The 18,137-nt window shown below is 35.7% G+C and overlaps 3 protein-coding genes across 3 annotated transcripts in view; 2 read left to right on the forward strand and 1 right to left on the reverse strand.

The window, feature by feature from the left end:
• The window catches only part of LOAG_06232 (hypothetical protein), a gene marked incomplete at its 5' end in the record, with an annotated part of 10,065 nt that extends 1,030 nt beyond the window's left edge, over window positions 1-9,035 (forward strand). The window contains 29 exons of the mRNA XM_020447094.1: window positions 106-205; window positions 431-638; window positions 825-1,023; window positions 1,142-1,296; window positions 1,533-1,608; window positions 1,703-1,785; window positions 2,073-2,153; window positions 2,280-2,392; window positions 2,591-2,759; window positions 2,957-3,058; window positions 3,274-3,459; window positions 3,669-3,794; window positions 3,958-4,087; window positions 4,308-4,453; window positions 4,549-4,667; window positions 4,805-4,889; window positions 5,147-5,383; window positions 5,459-5,557; window positions 5,635-5,760; window positions 5,890-5,997; window positions 6,100-6,291; window positions 6,549-6,657; window positions 6,911-7,065; window positions 7,222-7,338; window positions 7,451-7,602; window positions 7,687-7,818; window positions 7,908-8,058; window positions 8,177-8,374; window positions 8,710-9,035. Coding sequence (XP_020302639.1) covers window positions 106-205; window positions 431-638; window positions 825-1,023; window positions 1,142-1,296; window positions 1,533-1,608; window positions 1,703-1,785; window positions 2,073-2,153; window positions 2,280-2,392; window positions 2,591-2,759; window positions 2,957-3,058; window positions 3,274-3,459; window positions 3,669-3,794; window positions 3,958-4,087; window positions 4,308-4,453; window positions 4,549-4,667; window positions 4,805-4,889; window positions 5,147-5,383; window positions 5,459-5,557; window positions 5,635-5,760; window positions 5,890-5,997; window positions 6,100-6,291; window positions 6,549-6,657; window positions 6,911-7,065; window positions 7,222-7,338; window positions 7,451-7,602; window positions 7,687-7,818; window positions 7,908-8,058; window positions 8,177-8,374; window positions 8,710-8,778 — 3,923 coding nt within the window. The 3' untranslated portion in view covers window positions 8,779-9,035. The remainder of the gene's footprint in view (window positions 1-105; window positions 206-430; window positions 639-824; window positions 1,024-1,141; window positions 1,297-1,532; window positions 1,609-1,702; window positions 1,786-2,072; window positions 2,154-2,279; window positions 2,393-2,590; window positions 2,760-2,956; window positions 3,059-3,273; window positions 3,460-3,668; window positions 3,795-3,957; window positions 4,088-4,307; window positions 4,454-4,548; window positions 4,668-4,804; window positions 4,890-5,146; window positions 5,384-5,458; window positions 5,558-5,634; window positions 5,761-5,889; window positions 5,998-6,099; window positions 6,292-6,548; window positions 6,658-6,910; window positions 7,066-7,221; window positions 7,339-7,450; window positions 7,603-7,686; window positions 7,819-7,907; window positions 8,059-8,176; window positions 8,375-8,709) is intronic.
• A 522-nt stretch (window positions 9,036-9,557) lies between these two features.
• On the reverse strand, window positions 9,558-15,315 carry LOAG_06233 (Eif3s9 protein). The gene is made up of 14 exons (XM_020447095.1): window positions 15,181-15,315; window positions 14,632-14,825; window positions 13,939-14,118; window positions 13,674-13,835; window positions 13,316-13,473; window positions 12,867-13,019; window positions 12,354-12,576; window positions 12,049-12,252; window positions 11,616-11,721; window positions 11,098-11,357; window positions 10,761-10,946; window positions 10,462-10,539; window positions 10,277-10,382; window positions 9,558-10,074 (listed from the first exon to the last, which is right to left on the reverse strand). Exons 1-14 carry the CDS (start codon window positions 15,275-15,277, stop codon window positions 9,962-9,964), a joined length of 2,220 nt encoding a protein of 739 aa, XP_020302640.1. The 5' UTR covers window positions 15,278-15,315; the 3' UTR covers window positions 9,558-9,961.
• A 2,087-nt stretch (window positions 15,316-17,402) lies between these two features.
• The window catches only part of LOAG_17975 (DnaJ domain-containing protein), a 3,530-nt gene continuing 2,795 nt past the window's right edge, over window positions 17,403-18,137 (forward strand). The window contains exon 1 of the mRNA XM_020450645.1: window positions 17,403-17,730. Within this exon, the coding sequence (XP_020305651.1) occupies window positions 17,509-17,730 (222 nt within the window). The 5' untranslated portion in view covers window positions 17,403-17,508. The remainder of the gene's footprint in view (window positions 17,731-18,137) is intronic.

The following is an 18,137-nucleotide window of genomic DNA, read 5'->3' on the forward strand; positions in this document are numbered from 1 at the left end:
CAAATATGCTTGCGAAATATTTTTTGGCTTCCTTTTTTTTTATTGTCTTTCTTTTCGGTTTTTTTTTTTAAATATATTGTGATTTTAAAATATATTATGAAATAGAAGAAGAACTGCATACATTAACCAATGAGGAAGTTGAACCTGCAGTTGGATCGTACGACTTTCGGGACATACCGAATATGATCGATCGTTTCATCATTTGGCTAGTTGTTTAGTTCTTTTTTTATCATTTTGTATCGTATTTAGAGCAACGCTGAATTGTGATAATCTTTGTTGGATTAGTACGAGTTGCAGTTCCTAAGGGAAGTGGTTATAATTATTCTTGAAGACTAGAACCGAAGAGCAACCCGGATCAAATATGATTTGTGATCTTAGAAAACCGGGTCGAACAGCAGCCTAAACCAATAAATTTGATCAGATATTGCAGGCGATCAAATCGATCAGCTTTACTTTTGGAAGAACGAAGCGTCGAACGATCTTTCGATTTTGCTTCGTTATGCTTCAATTTTAGTCCAGCTAATGTTATACCTGGAACGCAGTTTTCTTTCACGCACAACAAACTGATATTATTAGTACCAACGCAGAATGCTCTTTATCGATTTAACTTCGAGATTGGGATTCAGAAGAGAAACGAGGTTACATTTACTAGTTCCATTCAGTTGTTCTTTTGTGCATTTGTATTTTTGTTTTGGAAAAAAAAACAGACTTCCTTCAGTAAGAGTGGAAAGAAGAAAAAAGGAGGAGAAATTACGAGCTGCGTAATGTTGTCTGAGATGATGTAGCAGTTCTGCAATGAAAATGGAAATCTTAATTGTTTGCAGGCTGAAGCCGTCCTGAAGCTATCAGAAGATCAAGCGTTCCTATATAATTACGATTGCTACGAACTAACATCATCAAAAACTGCTTGTCGTGCAAGTATCATACATACGGCTGATGGTGGTACATCTGCCATTTATTCATTGGGTGATGGGCAGATTGTTCTTGTACAAATGCGCCATGAACCAGGAAAGAGAGGCCAAGGTTTGTTCGAATCATTTTCGAATCCTTACTTTATTCTGCCAAGTATTTGGTTCTTTTTTTCATAGGAGTTATTCATGAGGAATATATCATAACAACTGTATCAGAGAAGTTCTTGAAGGTTATGAAAAAGTAATAAGAGGCGAAGGATTGCTTCAGCGAGTCATGAAGGCAGCCCATCAGTTGAGCTTAGTTGTTAGCTTGGCATCATGTGTGGTTCATCGTGACATTCTCTTTTACGTACTTTTCGATGACAAAAGGCTACATGTTTATGTGGTTTGTTTACTTTTTATGAATCCATAATCACGACGCTAAACAATAACAGAGTTAGGATGAGTCGGTCATTTATAAATATATGGATAGGTTGTCATTTGTAAATATATGAATGATGGATAGGTTGTCCGGCAAAAGGGTTAATTACAACCTACCAAAATGCAAGCTTATCAATCATAAATCGAGCATACTGTTAGAATTCTCACGTTGGCTAAAAGTAATCTACTTATGAATTATAGAATGGTAAAAAAGAGTACGATGGGAACTTATATGATATAATAATACGTAATAGCGATGGAGGCGATGGAGAGCATGGTAATTACGATTCAAACTTACCTTCAAATAAGAAATGATATATATGAAAGCTTTCCTGCTCAGTTACTGTTCTTACTTTTTTTTTTTTTTTCAGTAACTGCAGAAATGGTAAAGACTTGCTCTAACGCGAACTCCTTTTATGTGGTCGTGCTTTTTCAAATTGATGACCATTGCGTGGTTCGTTATTCTTTGTTACTTTCAAATTTAGTGAGCTAATGTAATACTAAAATAATTATGAAGAGCCGCAGACAGACTAGTTCAATTTCTATCCAATCGGCACTTGTGTAAACAAATGTTTTGGGGCATCGTCCTCGGGCTCTCACTATATAAGCATTCAGTTCTCACATTTCTGGACAAAAAATGTGGCGTGGAAGGATATACGAAGATCGGCGAAGGTAATAAGTCACTTTTGCAAACATTCTAAGTTTTTTCATTCATATATGATTATGTGGTAATTATTATAGTTCATGTTGGGAAAAATTGATCCGTATCTGTTACCAGAACATGTTGGGTATTTCTCGTTTATCAACAGCTTCCAAACAGAAGTGCGTAAGTTTGCTGGGTTTCATGTCTTTTGTTTCGGAAAAAAAATTCAGTTTTTCTCGTTCTCCGAGTTACTAGCGATTAGTGAGTTACTAGTGAAATCACTAGTGGGTTTCAAAATGTTTCAGAGTGGAGTAGTGGATTTCACTTGTGCAATGCAAGAGGATATTTTGGATATTATTTGTTTATGTAAAGTTTCGGATGGAATTCGCTATTGTTTACGCTCTGCTTCAATTGATTGGTCAGTTTCATTAATATTGTTGGAACTTCCAAGCACTTGTTTCTTTCTTGCATGGAATCATTTTCGAAATCCTTCCTTGTGCATTTATACTCCGCTCACACGACAAGTCATTCACTAACCAAACACATGGTGTTATATTTGATTTCGATAGCTCGCAGTCAAATAGTAAAAATTGTTTTCATGTCGTGGAACTTTTAGTTTAAATGGTGTGTTAACAATTCCTTGGAGAGGAGTAAATGAAATCCACGGTGGTGATCCGCAGGTGAGTGTATTGCAAGCCAAACCAAAGCAGTCAGTTACTGCACAGAAATCATATATCTTCGATCCCAACAGATATTCGTTTGGCGTTGTTCTGCGTTCACTCCAGGTATTTCTGTTTGGATCTAAAAGGTAGTAAAATGCTTATAAAATAACTTTCACTTATTTTTCTACTCAGTATCTTATGTGGTTCATCCATAGAATCTGCCCGTGTTATGGCCAAAATTAAAATTTTTTTTTTTTCTAATCTGGAATCTGCCAGTGTTTTTTTCGGCTTATGTAGTAACATGTAATAATAATTTTCAGTTAGTTTGCAAAAAAGGAACTTTCAATTGGGGACTTTTAGCAAGACGACACGATTGGCGAATGTTAAGAGAAGCAGCGGAAAAATACTGCAGCTCAGCAGAGGTACTTCAATTCTTTACCAAATTTTATGCGGAAGAGTATTCTATAAATCCTAAAATTAACTGGTAATGCATTTTATTGTTGGGGATCGATTATTGTTTTATAGAAAAGGATTTAAAAATATTTTATAGAAAACTTTTTATAGTACGTAGATTATATATATTTTACAGTGCATGTTGTAGTACGTTGGAGAAACGAATTATATGTAACTATTACAGTTCGATCAACATTATGTTACTCGAGAGGATCGTTCACTTTTGGCTACAATACCGCCTAATCAAGCAGGACAAGAGCGATTCTGGACAGCTCTCACAAGGATGTGCAATGAATTGATACAAAATGAATGCCTTTCACTAGGTCTCTGGCACTCTGTTCCACTTGGCTTGTATGGTACGATACAACAAGTATGGTTGTTTTTTTTGCTGTTTGTTAATTTTATCATCACCACTATCCCTTGAAATTCGACTTTGGAAATAGGAAGAAATTTTGATCGGTTAGGGAGCAAACTTCATGTGGTGGTAGCATTGATTCTTATTTGATATGTGGACGTTGGAACAGATCTATACCCTGTAAACGTTGTGAGTTTACTCATATTAGTGTTTTGTTACTGCAGGGACGTTTTACGGTATGTCGTCCGGGCGATGAGCAGCTTCGCTGGTTCGAACATTTGATTGGGAATGATGAAAAGAATGTGAAAATATGTTGGGATATTGTTACAAAATTTGCTGCAGGAGGACTAGTATGCTACTTTCTCTTCTACAGCATGGTTCTGTACGTTGAACTGTGAATACATCCATGAAGATCCATGAATTCTCCATTAATATTTGGATAAACTTATAATATTCCAAGTTTATACATTATTTGGTCATCATAAAATGTATTGAATTGAACACATTTTGTAGGTTACCAGTGCAATAAGTATAGAAGAAAGTGAGCAGTTCGTAAATGCATTTCCAACCGTTTCACATATTTTCGAGGATGCAATCATGAAGTTTACCGAATTAAGACCCGTCGATGAGTTTGATTTAGACGGTGTGTTATTTGTTGGCATCAGAACTAATGAAATTGTTCGATCATTCTACAAAGCGTGGAGCATCTTCTGTTAATACTGAATGCCGCAACTGCATATATGATGTAGCCGCGTATAGATCTCACAAGCTTGCGATGGAAAATTAGTGCACCTACTTTGATAAAAATTAATAACTTTGTTTTTAGCAATCTATCTGTTAACTGCGTAGGTGTTTTGTTTTAGCAGCAGACGGAACACCATTTCATGGATCGTTCACAGTTGGCTTGTTGGCCACCCACTTCGGACGTTTAATTGATGACAGATTAGCCCTTAGCCAATGCTTTATCGCTCTAATGGAATTAGTAAAAACTCTCCACTCTTCTCAGAATGTAATGGCTTTTCATTTTCTTTCAAGTTATTTAATTAAATTTATGTACTTAAGTCACCAAACTCATAGCATAACAGTAATACATATTATATTCAGGAGGGAATACCACTAGATGCCAGATGGGGGCTTACAGTTAATACTCACGAAAAATCACTTCATGATATGAATCGACAATTTAGCATCTTATCACAGACAATGAAACTGCGAATTTCTATGTAAGTGTTTATTTTTCTGATATTTCTAATATATGCCTCATTCAGTTTGGTGATTTCGATGTAAAAGATGGTTGAAGTCAAAGCAGTAGTAGATATGAATAACAGATAGTTTAAATAATAAAGATGGTCAATTACAGTGATCACTACAACGAAATAAACCTAGCAGATGGTTTCTTCGCTAGTCCTGGCATCCCAACCATACTCGGTTATTCACAGGATAAGGTATATCATTTTCCTTTGATATGATCGTTTTCTCGTATAGCTCGAATTGAATCCTTTATCACGAAGTGAATAACCGTCGAGTAGAATCAAAGGGATTTGGCCAATCATGCTTCAGGAGTTCGAAAACTCAGGACTCTATAATGCAGTTATGTGATATCTGGGCTTAAATGATCCGGGACGGTCGTAATTTAATCGGACATTTTGGCAATATGAAATTTTAGAGGTTATGAAGATTTATCAGTTGATGATTTCTTAAGGAATTAGTGGGTGAGGAAGAAGATACGGAAGAGGATGAAGAAGAAACTCGGGAAGGCAAAGCTGATATTGATGCTGAAAAGATTCCTTGTGTATCGCCTCTTAAACAGTCAACATCAGCATACTCGCAATTTATTAATAGGATCGTTAATGACGCTGTGATTGTTCTATGGCCAGAAAATACGGCTATGGTATTGGCCAGGTTTTTGGCCAACTATCATCAGTATTCTGCACTGCAGGTTCGTCTATTTTTCTTTTCTTTTTAATTTAATAAACAGTTGGATATGTGAATCGGCTAGCTTTATCTTTTCCAGGCATACTGTCAATTGAACGAGCCTTATATAACAGAACTATGTGCTGCTTTTCGGTTTTTCGAAGGCTATGCATTTGCTGGTTTAGGAGATCCAGAAAAGGTAGTTTTCATCATGCAAGATTCCGCTGTTTGGTTTTTAAACTTAGTTTTCTCCATCCAAGCAGCAGTTATTTGCAGGCATTGCAGTCATTCTTGGATGCACTAGAAGGTATCAATCGCGAAGATGAAGCGCTTAATAGGGTACTTTCTCCCGATGGTAATGTTCCGGATGAGCCATACAGTGAATTGCAATATCTGTTAAAGGTAAATTTAAACATCAACGTGGTGACTTAACAAAATAGTGCCTGCCAATTATGTCAAGTTCTAAATGAACAAGTAATACATTTTTAGTCAGCCATTCGAAATTAAGACACATTAACAAATGTATTTCAGATCATGGCTGCCATGGAAGTACACGGTTTTCACGAGCAGCTAGTTTACTTGTCAAGACGTGCCTTGAAAGAAGCACTGCAAACCAAGCACTTACACACTAGAGTTTTGGTATTATATTCTCTTTAGAATCTTTGAAAAAAAAGTTTTCGAAAAAAACCATAAAAGATTTGTTTTTATTCCGACATAGTTTTACAATATTTCTTATTTTAGCCCGGATTGTATACGTCTCTTTTTAAATTCGAACTGATTACGGAGCGGTATGATGATGCCCTCAATACTCTTCTCGCTAATCCGGTTCCGGAAAATCGTCGGATATGTCTAAGAGAACTTATCGCGAAATTAATTGAGCAAGGGAAGAATAAAGTGATTGTCGATTTAAATTATGGAAATATGGAACAACAGGTCTGTGTATTGTATATTTTTTTCTGTTGAAAAAATGTTACTGGAGCTTAGGATCGTTCCTAGAAGAGATAAGGAGAAATGAAGAATGAAAGGGAGGAAATTGTTTTATTAATATTCGACAAAGGGCAACACAGTTCTGATTTTTAAGGGGAACAAATATTAAACTCAGGAAGCAGTAGTCTTCGAAACTGAATTAGATTACTGCTTCCTGTTTGGTGATAATTTGCATTATTCTTAATCATTTCTAATTGTTTAAGGTGGTCAATATATTGAAAGCGGATGCTCGTACTTCAGATGTCAGTAAAGAAGGCTATTTCTACGAACTGATCTATGCATTTCATGTTAAACGAGATCTCTTTCAACGAGGTAAAATTATCAGTCAAGGCTATGACTGATGATCAGATTAATGTGATGATTGACATCATGAGTTTCTTTCAAGCGACTAATGCAGAGCCGTATTGAACACCACTTATGCAACACTGGAAGCCTGAATGGTCTCGCTCATGAATATTGTTCCCCAGATTAGGGAACTGACCTGTCCCACAACCGCTTATATTTCACTTTATGATGATAAATTTTCCTGCGACCATTTCTTCTTACACAGCTATAATTTTTGCAGCAGCACTAACAATGCTCGAATATTCATGTCGTTTGCAGTCGGAATTACAGAATCGAAACGTATTATCTCGTCGTAGTCGTGCTCTTAGCATTGTTGTCAGTTTGCTTTCATTGCTACCAGAAGCTGATCAGTTCCTCATACTCCCAGCATCACTGGTATCTTTTGGTAGCTTGGATTTAATCCTTATGTTTAATTAATTTTATAGAAAATATTTGCAGGAAAGTCAGATGCCGTTTATTAAAAAGAAAGCGATTTAAAATGAAAGTTTTGGAATTATCAGAAATTCTACTCTAAAACATTTTTTTTTAAAGGAAAAGAGCAAAAATCCAACGGAACAAATCGAAAAAGCAGATGAACAGGTGCAGAAGGTTGAGCGTAAAATGGGCAAAAATGCTCTCGTCATCTGGACACTAGACGATATTTCGAAGGTTCTCCATGTATAATTCCTTAATTTATGCGTATGGGAAGGTTACAGAGACTGTTTACAGGTATCGTAAAAAAGTGAAAGAAAAATATCACAAATTGTTTTCATGATTCTAGAGGGCGCTGTTATCATCAGCTCGATTGGTATTATTCGATGCGAATTACGATCCGAAAGAGAAGAAATCGATCCCTCCACCTATTAAACTTGAAGAAATTTTTGAGCAACTTATTCAGAAAAAACTCTTTGATCACGCCTGGGAAATAAGCAAGTAATAATTTGTTGTTTCATTATTTTATCTTCTGTAGTAGCAGCACGTATATGTCGTTTGAGTTAAATCGGTCATATCTTTCAGGGTTTTCGACCTGAAACCATATCCACTGTTAAAATCGGTTACTGTGGAATGTATTCATCTGGATGCAAGACCACCGAAGTGTGAACCATGGTGGGTGGCCAAAAATCGGAAGTTCGTGAAGAAAATACCCAGGTTCATCCAACTTATTATTTATTGGTTAAACTTTCTTATAGTTTTCCTAAAGTATCTTGCGCAGTTGACTTCGAAATCAGCATTTTTAGTTTACGAGAACGACATTGGGCAATTTTGCGAGGGTATGTGGAAGTAGCCATGCGGAGGTGTCCAGAAGATTTCAAGATATTGTGGACAGTAACCTTTGTGTTTCTTCAGCATCAGTGGCACATGCCTCCATGGTTATCAAATTGCTATGAGGTATCATATTGTGAATTATATGTGCGGTGTAACAAATCGCGCCAGGTTATTATAAATGTCACAATGTAATATTTACTGTGTCCGACACTATGTTCGTAAAATTCGTACCATATTTCAGGATCGGTGTCCAGCGCAGTATGCTTACCTGTTAATAATGTTTGATCATCTTCATCTAGCCTGTGAAACACTTAAAAAGAAGATAATTTTGGAAACGAAAAAAATAACATCTCGAAATTCACACTGTTCAATACCTGCTACAGAAATCGATTGGGTATTATGGTTAATTAGTAAAAGAGATGATGCAACTTTAACAGAAGTATGCTACACGTTTTTTAAATTCCTTGGAATTCTTTATTTCATACTTTTTTTTGTTAGTACGGAATTTTGATTTTACATTATCTGAAGGGGACTTAGTCTTGTTTAGTGCTTTCAACGAAGTTGGTGGGTCTTAAAAATGTGCCACATTGATTCAAGTAATGCGAAGATGAAGCCATTAATTTGGACGTGGTAGCAGAAAAGGACTATGTCCGGTTTGTATGGATAGGAAGAGGTGGAGTGTATGAAGATAGAGCTTTTGTAAGGAAAGGAATCGTTAACTGTGAGACAGTGCGCAAGTGTCACGTTGCTAATAGTTTCATTTTTTAATTTCAGGACGCAAAAGAGCTGAAGGACTGCGTGGAGCGATATTTCGAACGCATTGCATCCTTTTCAAGGCAATAATATTTAATGACCAATCAGCTATTTGCTCATGTGATCTCCCAAAACTAGTTCGTGAAATCTTATGTTGAATCTTGTTGTTTAAGCAGTGGTATCATTTGATTCATTGTAAGCTGCCATATTTTGGTAACACGGAAAAGACTTATCGAATGCAGAAAGTAATTTCCAGATTTTCATCTGAACAAAAATTTCAAACACTCTCTTGCACCACTGCTTCTGTGTGCCTTTATATGTTATGTAAATAAATTTTACTATCACGCTTGATTTTCTCCTCAACATTAAGTATGGTAGTGAGAAGTGGAAAGATGGAATGAATGTCTTCCCTGATTTTCATTTTCGCCTGCAAGTATTCCAATTACGATGGTCGATTTGAAAGAACTTGTTTTCTCCTTCATCTTTTCCACAAACTTTTATTCAATCTATTCCATGCAAGCGAACTGTTTATGTTTCTATTACTTGACTAATTCTGTCATCTTTTGGCAGTGTTTATATGTCTTTTCGCACTAGCTATCCTGCATTGCTTGGTCGTGCTAGGCAGTCTATCCGATCCTCATGGCGTTCACTACATTTTCGGTCAAGCGCATAACGAATAATCGTCTAGTTATCCTTTCCGGAGAAAAAAAAGTGGAGCAATACGGAAATCTTTCTCAATTACCTTTATATTGCACACGTATGGACGAAGCGTTTGAGATGGCGTCCTTGGTTTGCCTGTTACTTTTTATACGAACTCTTCATAGCTCTGGTTCTTGGTTCTCACTGCGATATCTTAACTGAGAATTAACGTCTAAGATCATTCCTTTTTATTACCCATAACAAGGAACAGCAAACAAAACAAACTGTCAGCAATACTGAAAACAGAACATAACAGACATAGGCTCATAAAGACAAACCGCACAGGAAAGTCATATCACAACAGATCCAGCTCAAAAGCATTGCTTTATGTACCTTAGACGTGGTGGTATGCACAAATCATAATAACCAATGATTGTAACAAGACTGGGTACCACTGAAATACCACAGACTACAAACACAACAGAGAAATAATTAGGGAAAGCAGGGGAACTTGATAACATTATTTAAGGACAATAGTAGGAAAACGAGGACACTCAGCAGGGCGCAGAAAAAGAAAAAAGGAATCAGAAAGTGTAACTCCTTTTCCGGTGAAAAATAAATATCCTATAACTTTCTACTCCTCGGGTACTGTTACTTCTTGTAGTTTCACTTTTTCTGTAGTTAAAGGCACCGTAATAGTTTCTTCCACCAAGTCTTCATTATCTGCTTTCACTGCATCTAAGCCACCTGCAATAAGAACATTTTGATTTGTCCCACTCAAAGTAAAAGCAGAAGGAGGCGTCACATTGTTAAAAGAGAAATAAAAGTCATTATGCCTTTTGCGTCTTTATAATTTATTTATAATTTCTGTCTACAATCGAAGTATCCAAAACTTCTCGCACAAGTTCCAGCAACAAAATCAGCATGTAAACCATTTAGAAAGAAAAACCTCTCAGCTGTAAGCGTAACTCTGCTTCTTCTGCCAATTTCTTCGTGCAAGCGTTACGGATCTGGACAAAATCGGCCATAATTTTCTTGCGTTTTTCACTCACTTCCTGAATATATGCATATCACAATCGAACCGGTTCAAGGAATGAAAGTTACAAGTATAGATGATAAAGAGCAAATGCAAACCTTGGTTGCTCTACCACGTTCCATTTTATCTTCTTCTTCAAATTTAGCTGATGTAGTTTTCAAATTCTTCCTAATCATCTGCAAAGCAATTACCACTTTCACTAATACTATTTTACAGTGCTGATATGAACGAATCATGGAAAAGATTTGGGACGCATTAGCTGTAACACGGTTCTATCAAATCAAATTGAAATAGTATAACCAACGGCAGTCTTTACGGCGCTACTTGTTATCTACCCGGCCAGTAGAAACTCATCTAAACATATTTTTCCCCGTCAAAAAAGAAGGTTTAAAGCCACCTTAATAGTTTCATCAGGCAGTTTAACCGACAAACGTGGTCGCCATTTGAATTGCATTAGTCGGTCCAATGGCTTTCTGTACAATTCTCTTCCTTGGAAAGTATAGATACGATAACCAGTATCACCTTTCCCACCACCAATTGTACATGCTGCTGTAAAATACCGTCCTGTAGGATCCCAGCTTCCCTGAAATTCAAGATTAATACTGTGAAGGCCTGCAGTCCCTCCTTCCCCTTTATATCGAATCATGTTCTACTTCAAGGAGAAATTCTTACACCTTCCGTCATCCTTGACAATTTCCCAGAAAAAAAGGCTTTTTATATGCTAGAAGATTAACCTTATTAAAGCCTGGATATTCGACTAAATTGGTTCGAGTCGGTCGCGTTCCGTTGCTGTCAATAAACATTATATTGCCGGATGCCGTACCAGCAGAAAAAACGACCAGCCAACCACCTGCTGGTGCCCAAAGAACATCACTGAAGCGTTCCATCGGTTCAAATTTCGATATAAGTTGAGGCGCATGCTTGGTCGTATCCAAGTAATATATAAGAGGAGTAGATTTATGTTGTGATCCGACAAGCACGCAAAATTTGTCACCTGAAGCAAAGATCATTCAGAAGTATTCAGCAGTTTCAAAATGTTTGTCAAAGACGGCTAACAACAACTGCACTTAAGCTATATTTTAAAACCTTCCTACCATAACGATCTAGCACAATGCACCAAATCACAATTTCTCTTTCATCAATATATATATATATATATATATAAAATATACCACATGCACACTACTCTGCTACATAATTACTTCATTTCAGATTTTTGATAGTTGTAGAAACAAAAAGAAAAATATTTTACCGGATGGTTCCCAATCAAATGCTATAAATGATTCAGAGAGAGGCATTGAAAGCACGGAGATGTCTTTCCCTCGTGCATCGAAAATTTCTATGTGTGAAGTCGGGTTCTGTAAATAATAGTGGGTCATAAATAAAGCGATATGTTTAAATTATTTTTGATTCATACAAGGTAGTTCACTTCTACGGGTGTACCAGGTTTTTAAGAACCTCAAGGCCTTAAGGGCTTCCACCTAATTTTGTCATCATACCTCTAAAGTTATGGCATCTCACTGCCCAATTACCAACTATGGATAGCATGGAAAAGATAAATAATTAACATCTAAAGAAAAAGATGTGTTCCAAAGTAACATATTCAACTTTATATGTTTAAGCTGAAATTCTCAGATAAAAACTAAATGTTGAAAAATAAGGATTTTATAACAACATTCACGTACCGTATACTTAATTTCCTCTACAGCTCCACTTGCAGATGTCTTGATATTTTTCTTCTGATAACGTTCTGTATGTGCAGCTAATCGATCACCATTTTTATTCCAAAACAGTTCTGCTTCCGATACAGAAAATATTCGTTGCGCACGAAGTTTCTTTTTTGATGGAATTTCCATCAAACCAATTTCCGCTGGTGCATTATCTGATGTCTTAATATTCCTTTTGTCAAAAACAGTCTTATCGTTATGAAACAACAATAAATCAGTGTGAAATTATCATGTCCTCTTAACAGAAGAAAATGAATACTTACACGTTCGTCACAATAATATGCAATAATGGGGCGTGTTGGTGACCAACGGAAAGTTCGTAAACCCTCAATTACTACATGCTTCTTGTCTAATAAGGTAAAACTCTTCGTCTCATATACATTGATTCCATTACCACCGGGTTTCGGACATGCCACAAATCCATTCGCTTCTGGACAAGCCAGATATGTTTCATTCGGTCCTAAAGATCGAGTATCTGCTGACCATCTATAAAAAACAAATATAGCTTTCCTCATTTTATAGTGACATTTGTTCTTTTCGATGATAGTTACAATTAATCAATCGTAAGCAAACTGTTATAGGCAGATCGAATACCATTTGCTAAGAAGCAAGTTCAATATATTACGGCTTATTTCAGGGTGAATACTTTGTGATCTATTTTATAGTGGTGAATGCGTCAACATGCTGAGAAATCGTATTAAAAATAAATTCACTTGAGTCAAAAAAGTAATACGAAAAATACGCATATAAAAAGTGTCAATATCATTAAAATATACTGAAAATATGGCCAGCAGGGTAATTCATTGGATCCTTCTTGGGTAAGCAATGAAAAACCACGTCGCATTTCTCCAGTCATAGTATCAAATATACGCAAAGAATTAGTATCATCAGCCCATCGATTTTCTGGTAATGAGTACGTAACAAGAAATCTGTAAAAAATGTTTACTGCCATCCTCATTTATCATTTTCATGTTCTTCTTACGTTTTTGTAACCTAAATCAAAGATACAATCATCCTTCCTAACATTACAGTTGCAAAAACTCAGATCACAATCACTATCATATTGTCACTGACAGAAGTGAATTATATGTGCCGGTATTAAACAACAATTCCTCTTATAGAAAGAAGCCAAATGAACAGTCCATTGCAAATTTTTTTCGATCACCAACTAGTAATGTGCCCACTTTTTTAACATTAAGTGTTCGAAAAAACTTTCAACGCATACCTTTCACACGGTGAAAAATCAAGCATCACAACATTTTCATGCGGATAACGAGCAAAACGCTCAAAGTTAGCCCCTGCCCATAACGCGATACCCATACGATGAACACTTACAAAGAAAGTACCATTAGGAGACCACCTGAACACTGTCTCGGTCCAGTACTGAAAAGTACTTTGCTCCCATTAATAGCATCAGACATACCAGTTGATTCGTTTCACTATCAATTATTTCTATGAATACCAATTAATCAATTATTTCAGCAATGACGGATAGTTTTGATTGAAACTTAATCGACGATCGAACAGAACCTAGGTTTCCTTCATTTTTGATAATAAAAAAAGCAGAATTGTTTAAAACATACTTGTCGTTCCGTGACAGGCACAGGATCTTGTCCTTTCCGGTATTCGTAAACTCCGACAAACGGTGATGTCGAGCCATATTTAGAACCTTGTGCATCACGCTCATAATGAACAGCGAACTGATCGTAACATTTCTCATTTTGCAACCAAGACCATAAATCACCCTAAAAAAGCATTCCATTTGCATAGCTAAAAATTCATATTTGAACCATAAATCATCGAATATATTCCCATACAAATAAACCGGGAAAAATCACAAAAACATACGATATTGTTGTATGGTCGTGCTTCTGGTGGTCTCCAATTTTCATCCGGTTTCTCGAATTTATTCAAATCATTAAATAGATTGGCCGAAAATGTGTGATTTTTGTCCAGCAGATAACCATGCAATATTGCTGTAGCATTCTCTGCTATCTCGCTGCCAGGGTATTCCACAAAGCAGTAGCCCTACAATGTACACAATACTTTGAGGTAATCAAAAATTATGCAGTAGAATTTAGGTTTCAAATGACCTATACTGAATCATTTGACAATTTTCCTCTACATATTTTTAAGAGATTTCATATTCATCAATGCGCCTATCACCAATTATAATTTGTATGGGGGATTAATTTTTGCATATAACTTGTATAGAGAATAAAATTGTACTGAGAATTAGTTCAAATCATCACAGCATTTTTATATTGCCCACCTAATACGAAGCGGATTAGAATCAATCGTGTAGGCGGTTTGTACTATGATCCCTTAATTACAAAAAAAAAGAAAAACTAATATATCAAGCATGGACTTATACCATTAATCGAAGAATATCAACCATTCAACATAACACATTATTTAGTTGTTACAACAACCGTGCCCTTATATCGTGATTTCATATAGAATTTATCATTTTTAAAAATTAATATCGGTTCGGTTTTCCCTGCCAAACCGAACTGAGTAAATATTTGCATTATAACATGCCTTTGTAGAGCCATTATCATCCACCGGATAGAAATCATTGAACTGTGGATGGATCCGACCAAAAATTTTCCCGAGTACACTCTTCAACTTCGGTAAACGATTTTCATCAACTATCGGTATGCCGGAGACTATTATGCAACAGTGGTCGTATTCACTCAAAGACGGTTTTTTTCGCAACACATCGCCAACTAATTCTGAAAATTTCCGAAATATTTTCCAATTCTTATTTCAAATAAATATTAAAGCCAACCGATGTTTTTTTAGAAATATATATATATAGCGATAGGTAGTACGGTGTTCGACCTAACGCTGATCTGTCCATATCGACCCACATATTCTCTATCTTCCAAAACACAACCACAATTTATATATGATGAAATTGAAAGAAATGATCGTTCAGGTGTTTCACCAGCATGCAATGAACTGTATTAAAGCAACCGAGGAATAAAAAAATTTGGGAGATACAAAATGAATCTCCCCTCCCAATCTATTCAAAAAAAAGCATTTTCGTGAAATCCTTTCTCTACAAACAGAAAAATTATGGTATACCTTCATCAGTTGCGCTGTCTCTAAAGCCATACTCGCTGTCTGAAAAGGATGGTTCCTCCAGAACATTCTCATCTAATATCGGATCTGCCGCCACCATTCCCTTCAATATGAAACAGTAACCCGTTTTTTCTAAAAAAAATACAGGAACATTATTGACTGAGCTGCTCCGAATAAGAGATAATTTTGACGGTAACTGTATAAACGACTTAATTTTACAAGTATGCATCAATTATGCAAACCTGAAATACAACTTGGGGAAAGTCCGGAAGCCTAGTTATTAATCATTTACAGATGCAATAAATGTTGCTTATAAGCAATAAGGGACAATATATTTTCAATTAACAATGTGTATTAGATATTCCTGTAAATTACTTAGTATTGATTATCTGTCACTTATTCCAAAGTCTTATACGGCAGTTCAATTAATGAAAGCTCTTATTAATTACCTAGCATTTAATGCTTATCATGCATCACTTGGCAATTTCACAAAGTAATTTACACAAGCATACTGTTACAAATTGCTTGGTAATCCCGACTCATCAATTAAATCAAGATATTATAATGTATAAAACTACTAAATATTTTCTAATCTCATCACCACTATAACCAAAATCAGCTACCAGCGCTTAACATTTCCATGGCTCATGCAATGTTCATGCATATTAAAGTTAGTTACTCCTCATTTATCATTCAGCCAAATATATAGCAATAACATAACAGAAACCATTTATCACTCTCGTTTCACCAATCTTAGACTATCATCTGGGATATCACGACCAAAATCACTCATTTACCTTGACAGTAAAAGTAACACAGTAATGATTTACATAATATTTCTTGTATGTTATCAAATCTTATCCTCATCGCTTATTACTTATCGCTCGTCACTAATAACCTGAGTATGAGCATGTATAAATATAAGTAAGCATGAGCGTGCATAAATACGTATCCATGTAATTATTACTCAACAATTAATTATCAACCGTCTAGCAATAAACAAGGCACCACAACAGTTCGAAACACCACACACAACTACTCCACACCATCCCCCCAAGCACAAAGGAACCTATGTGCCTTTCACGGACACCCCATTATGCTACGCCTACTGGATCATCGTTAAACAAGCACACTTCCATTTATATTTATTTTACTTTTTGGTCATTGAATTACAACGAATAATTACCATTCTAACATAAGTCAAAATGAAAGATTTAAATATTGTTTGAGTGATGGAATAATATATACGCGTGCAATACAGAGCATGCTGACGAAAAATCTGCAAAATTCCATGTTACTCATTTATTCTCGGGCCTAAAAATTATCACGATACCTCGGGATAAAAATCTAAGGAATCCTAGAAATACAAAAACAAAATTCTAATTTCTGCTATGCTACCTACAGGATACTTTGTAATGTAAATTAAATTATACTGCAAAAATATCATTCAAAATTAAGGAAGTCACAACTGCCCACCACCTAACGAAACAGCTATGGGAGGTTAATCGTTACGACAGTTTTATACGGACAGCAGTGATACTGTTAAATATTGTCTATGCTGACGAGTAAATGTCGGTTTACTGGTTGACGTGGTTCGTTTTCGGAGATGTATCGGATGGTAGAATTTTTCGGAGTCCGGATTTTTCAGCGTTCAAAATTGCTGTCATTATTTTACATTAGAATTTTTAGAAGCATCATTGAGATCACTTATATGTTGTTTGGCTATATGTTTCTAAATTCAAGTTTTTGAATCTTCTGTGTTGCACTTATCATGCAGTCATTTATCATATCGTTGTACGTCATAAATTTCACATAACTGTTCCGGAATATATACCTTAAACGGATGGAATCTAAAATAGATGGATTCATTCTCTATTAGTTTGGACATAAATATAACGTTTCAAGTATTACAGATAAAGTATCATCAAAAAAAAAAGTAAAAAATAAAAAAGAAGGATGGATGCATTTATTATGTAGTAGTTTTGACATGCATGTGACATTTTAAATATTATAAATAAAGCATTATAAAGAACTGTGATATAATATTTCAGGACGATAATGGGATAATTCGATAAGGTGGTAGTTAGTATCGCTCGTGTGTAAACTCTTCCCCGATTTGCTTGATCTAATGATCAAGGAATATTGTTCTAGAGCTTTATATTGGATACGAGATGGGAAATATTCGTGGTTGATTCATTACTTGAGTACAACATATGTACAATATACCAAATTTCAGGTGTTAACGATGCTGTTGTAATAATTGTTCATTAGTCTACCTCACAGAATAGCTCGATAACTATTTGGATATTACGGATAACGGGTAATGAGCCAATGGATTTCTCATTTTTCTTCTTACCGCTCTATCTGTTCCACCAGCTAATACTGGTATCAGCTGGGCGAGATTTTTACAGAATTTTAAATGTGCCACGTGATGCAAGTCTTAACCAAATTAAGAAAGCTTACCGAAAACTGGCCAAAGAATTGCATCCCGATAAGCGAAATAATGATCCGTTGGCACAAGAAAAATTCCAGGACATAGGTGCTGCTTATGAGGTTAGTATTACTTTTTACATACCTCAGTTTTGATTCCTACATTTGGCTAAAGTAATTCTTTGATTATTATAACATTCTAATTGATAGTGACATAATTATTCATATGAATAAACATTTAAGTGTGGAATGATTTTTCAATAGCTTATTTATAGGTTCTAAGCAATGAAGAGAAGAGGAAAATCTATAATCTTCACGGTGAAGAGGGTTTGAAAAGTGCAGGTGGTGGTGATAGTGGAAGTTTCCATGATCCATTTTCTTCATTCTTTGGCGATTTCTTTCACAGCAAACATGAAGAAGGAACACTTCGTGGTGCTGATGTGGTTATGGACTTATGGGTTACACTCGAAGAAGTATATAATGGGAATTTCGTAGAAGTGAAAAGGTTCATGAAATATTATTACACTTTC

This window comes from Loa loa (genome assembly GCF_000183805.2).
Source record: "Loa loa unplaced genomic scaffold supercont3.165, whole genome shotgun sequence".
NCBI classification, from domain to species: Eukaryota; Metazoa; Nematoda; class Chromadorea; order Rhabditida; family Onchocercidae; genus Loa; species Loa loa.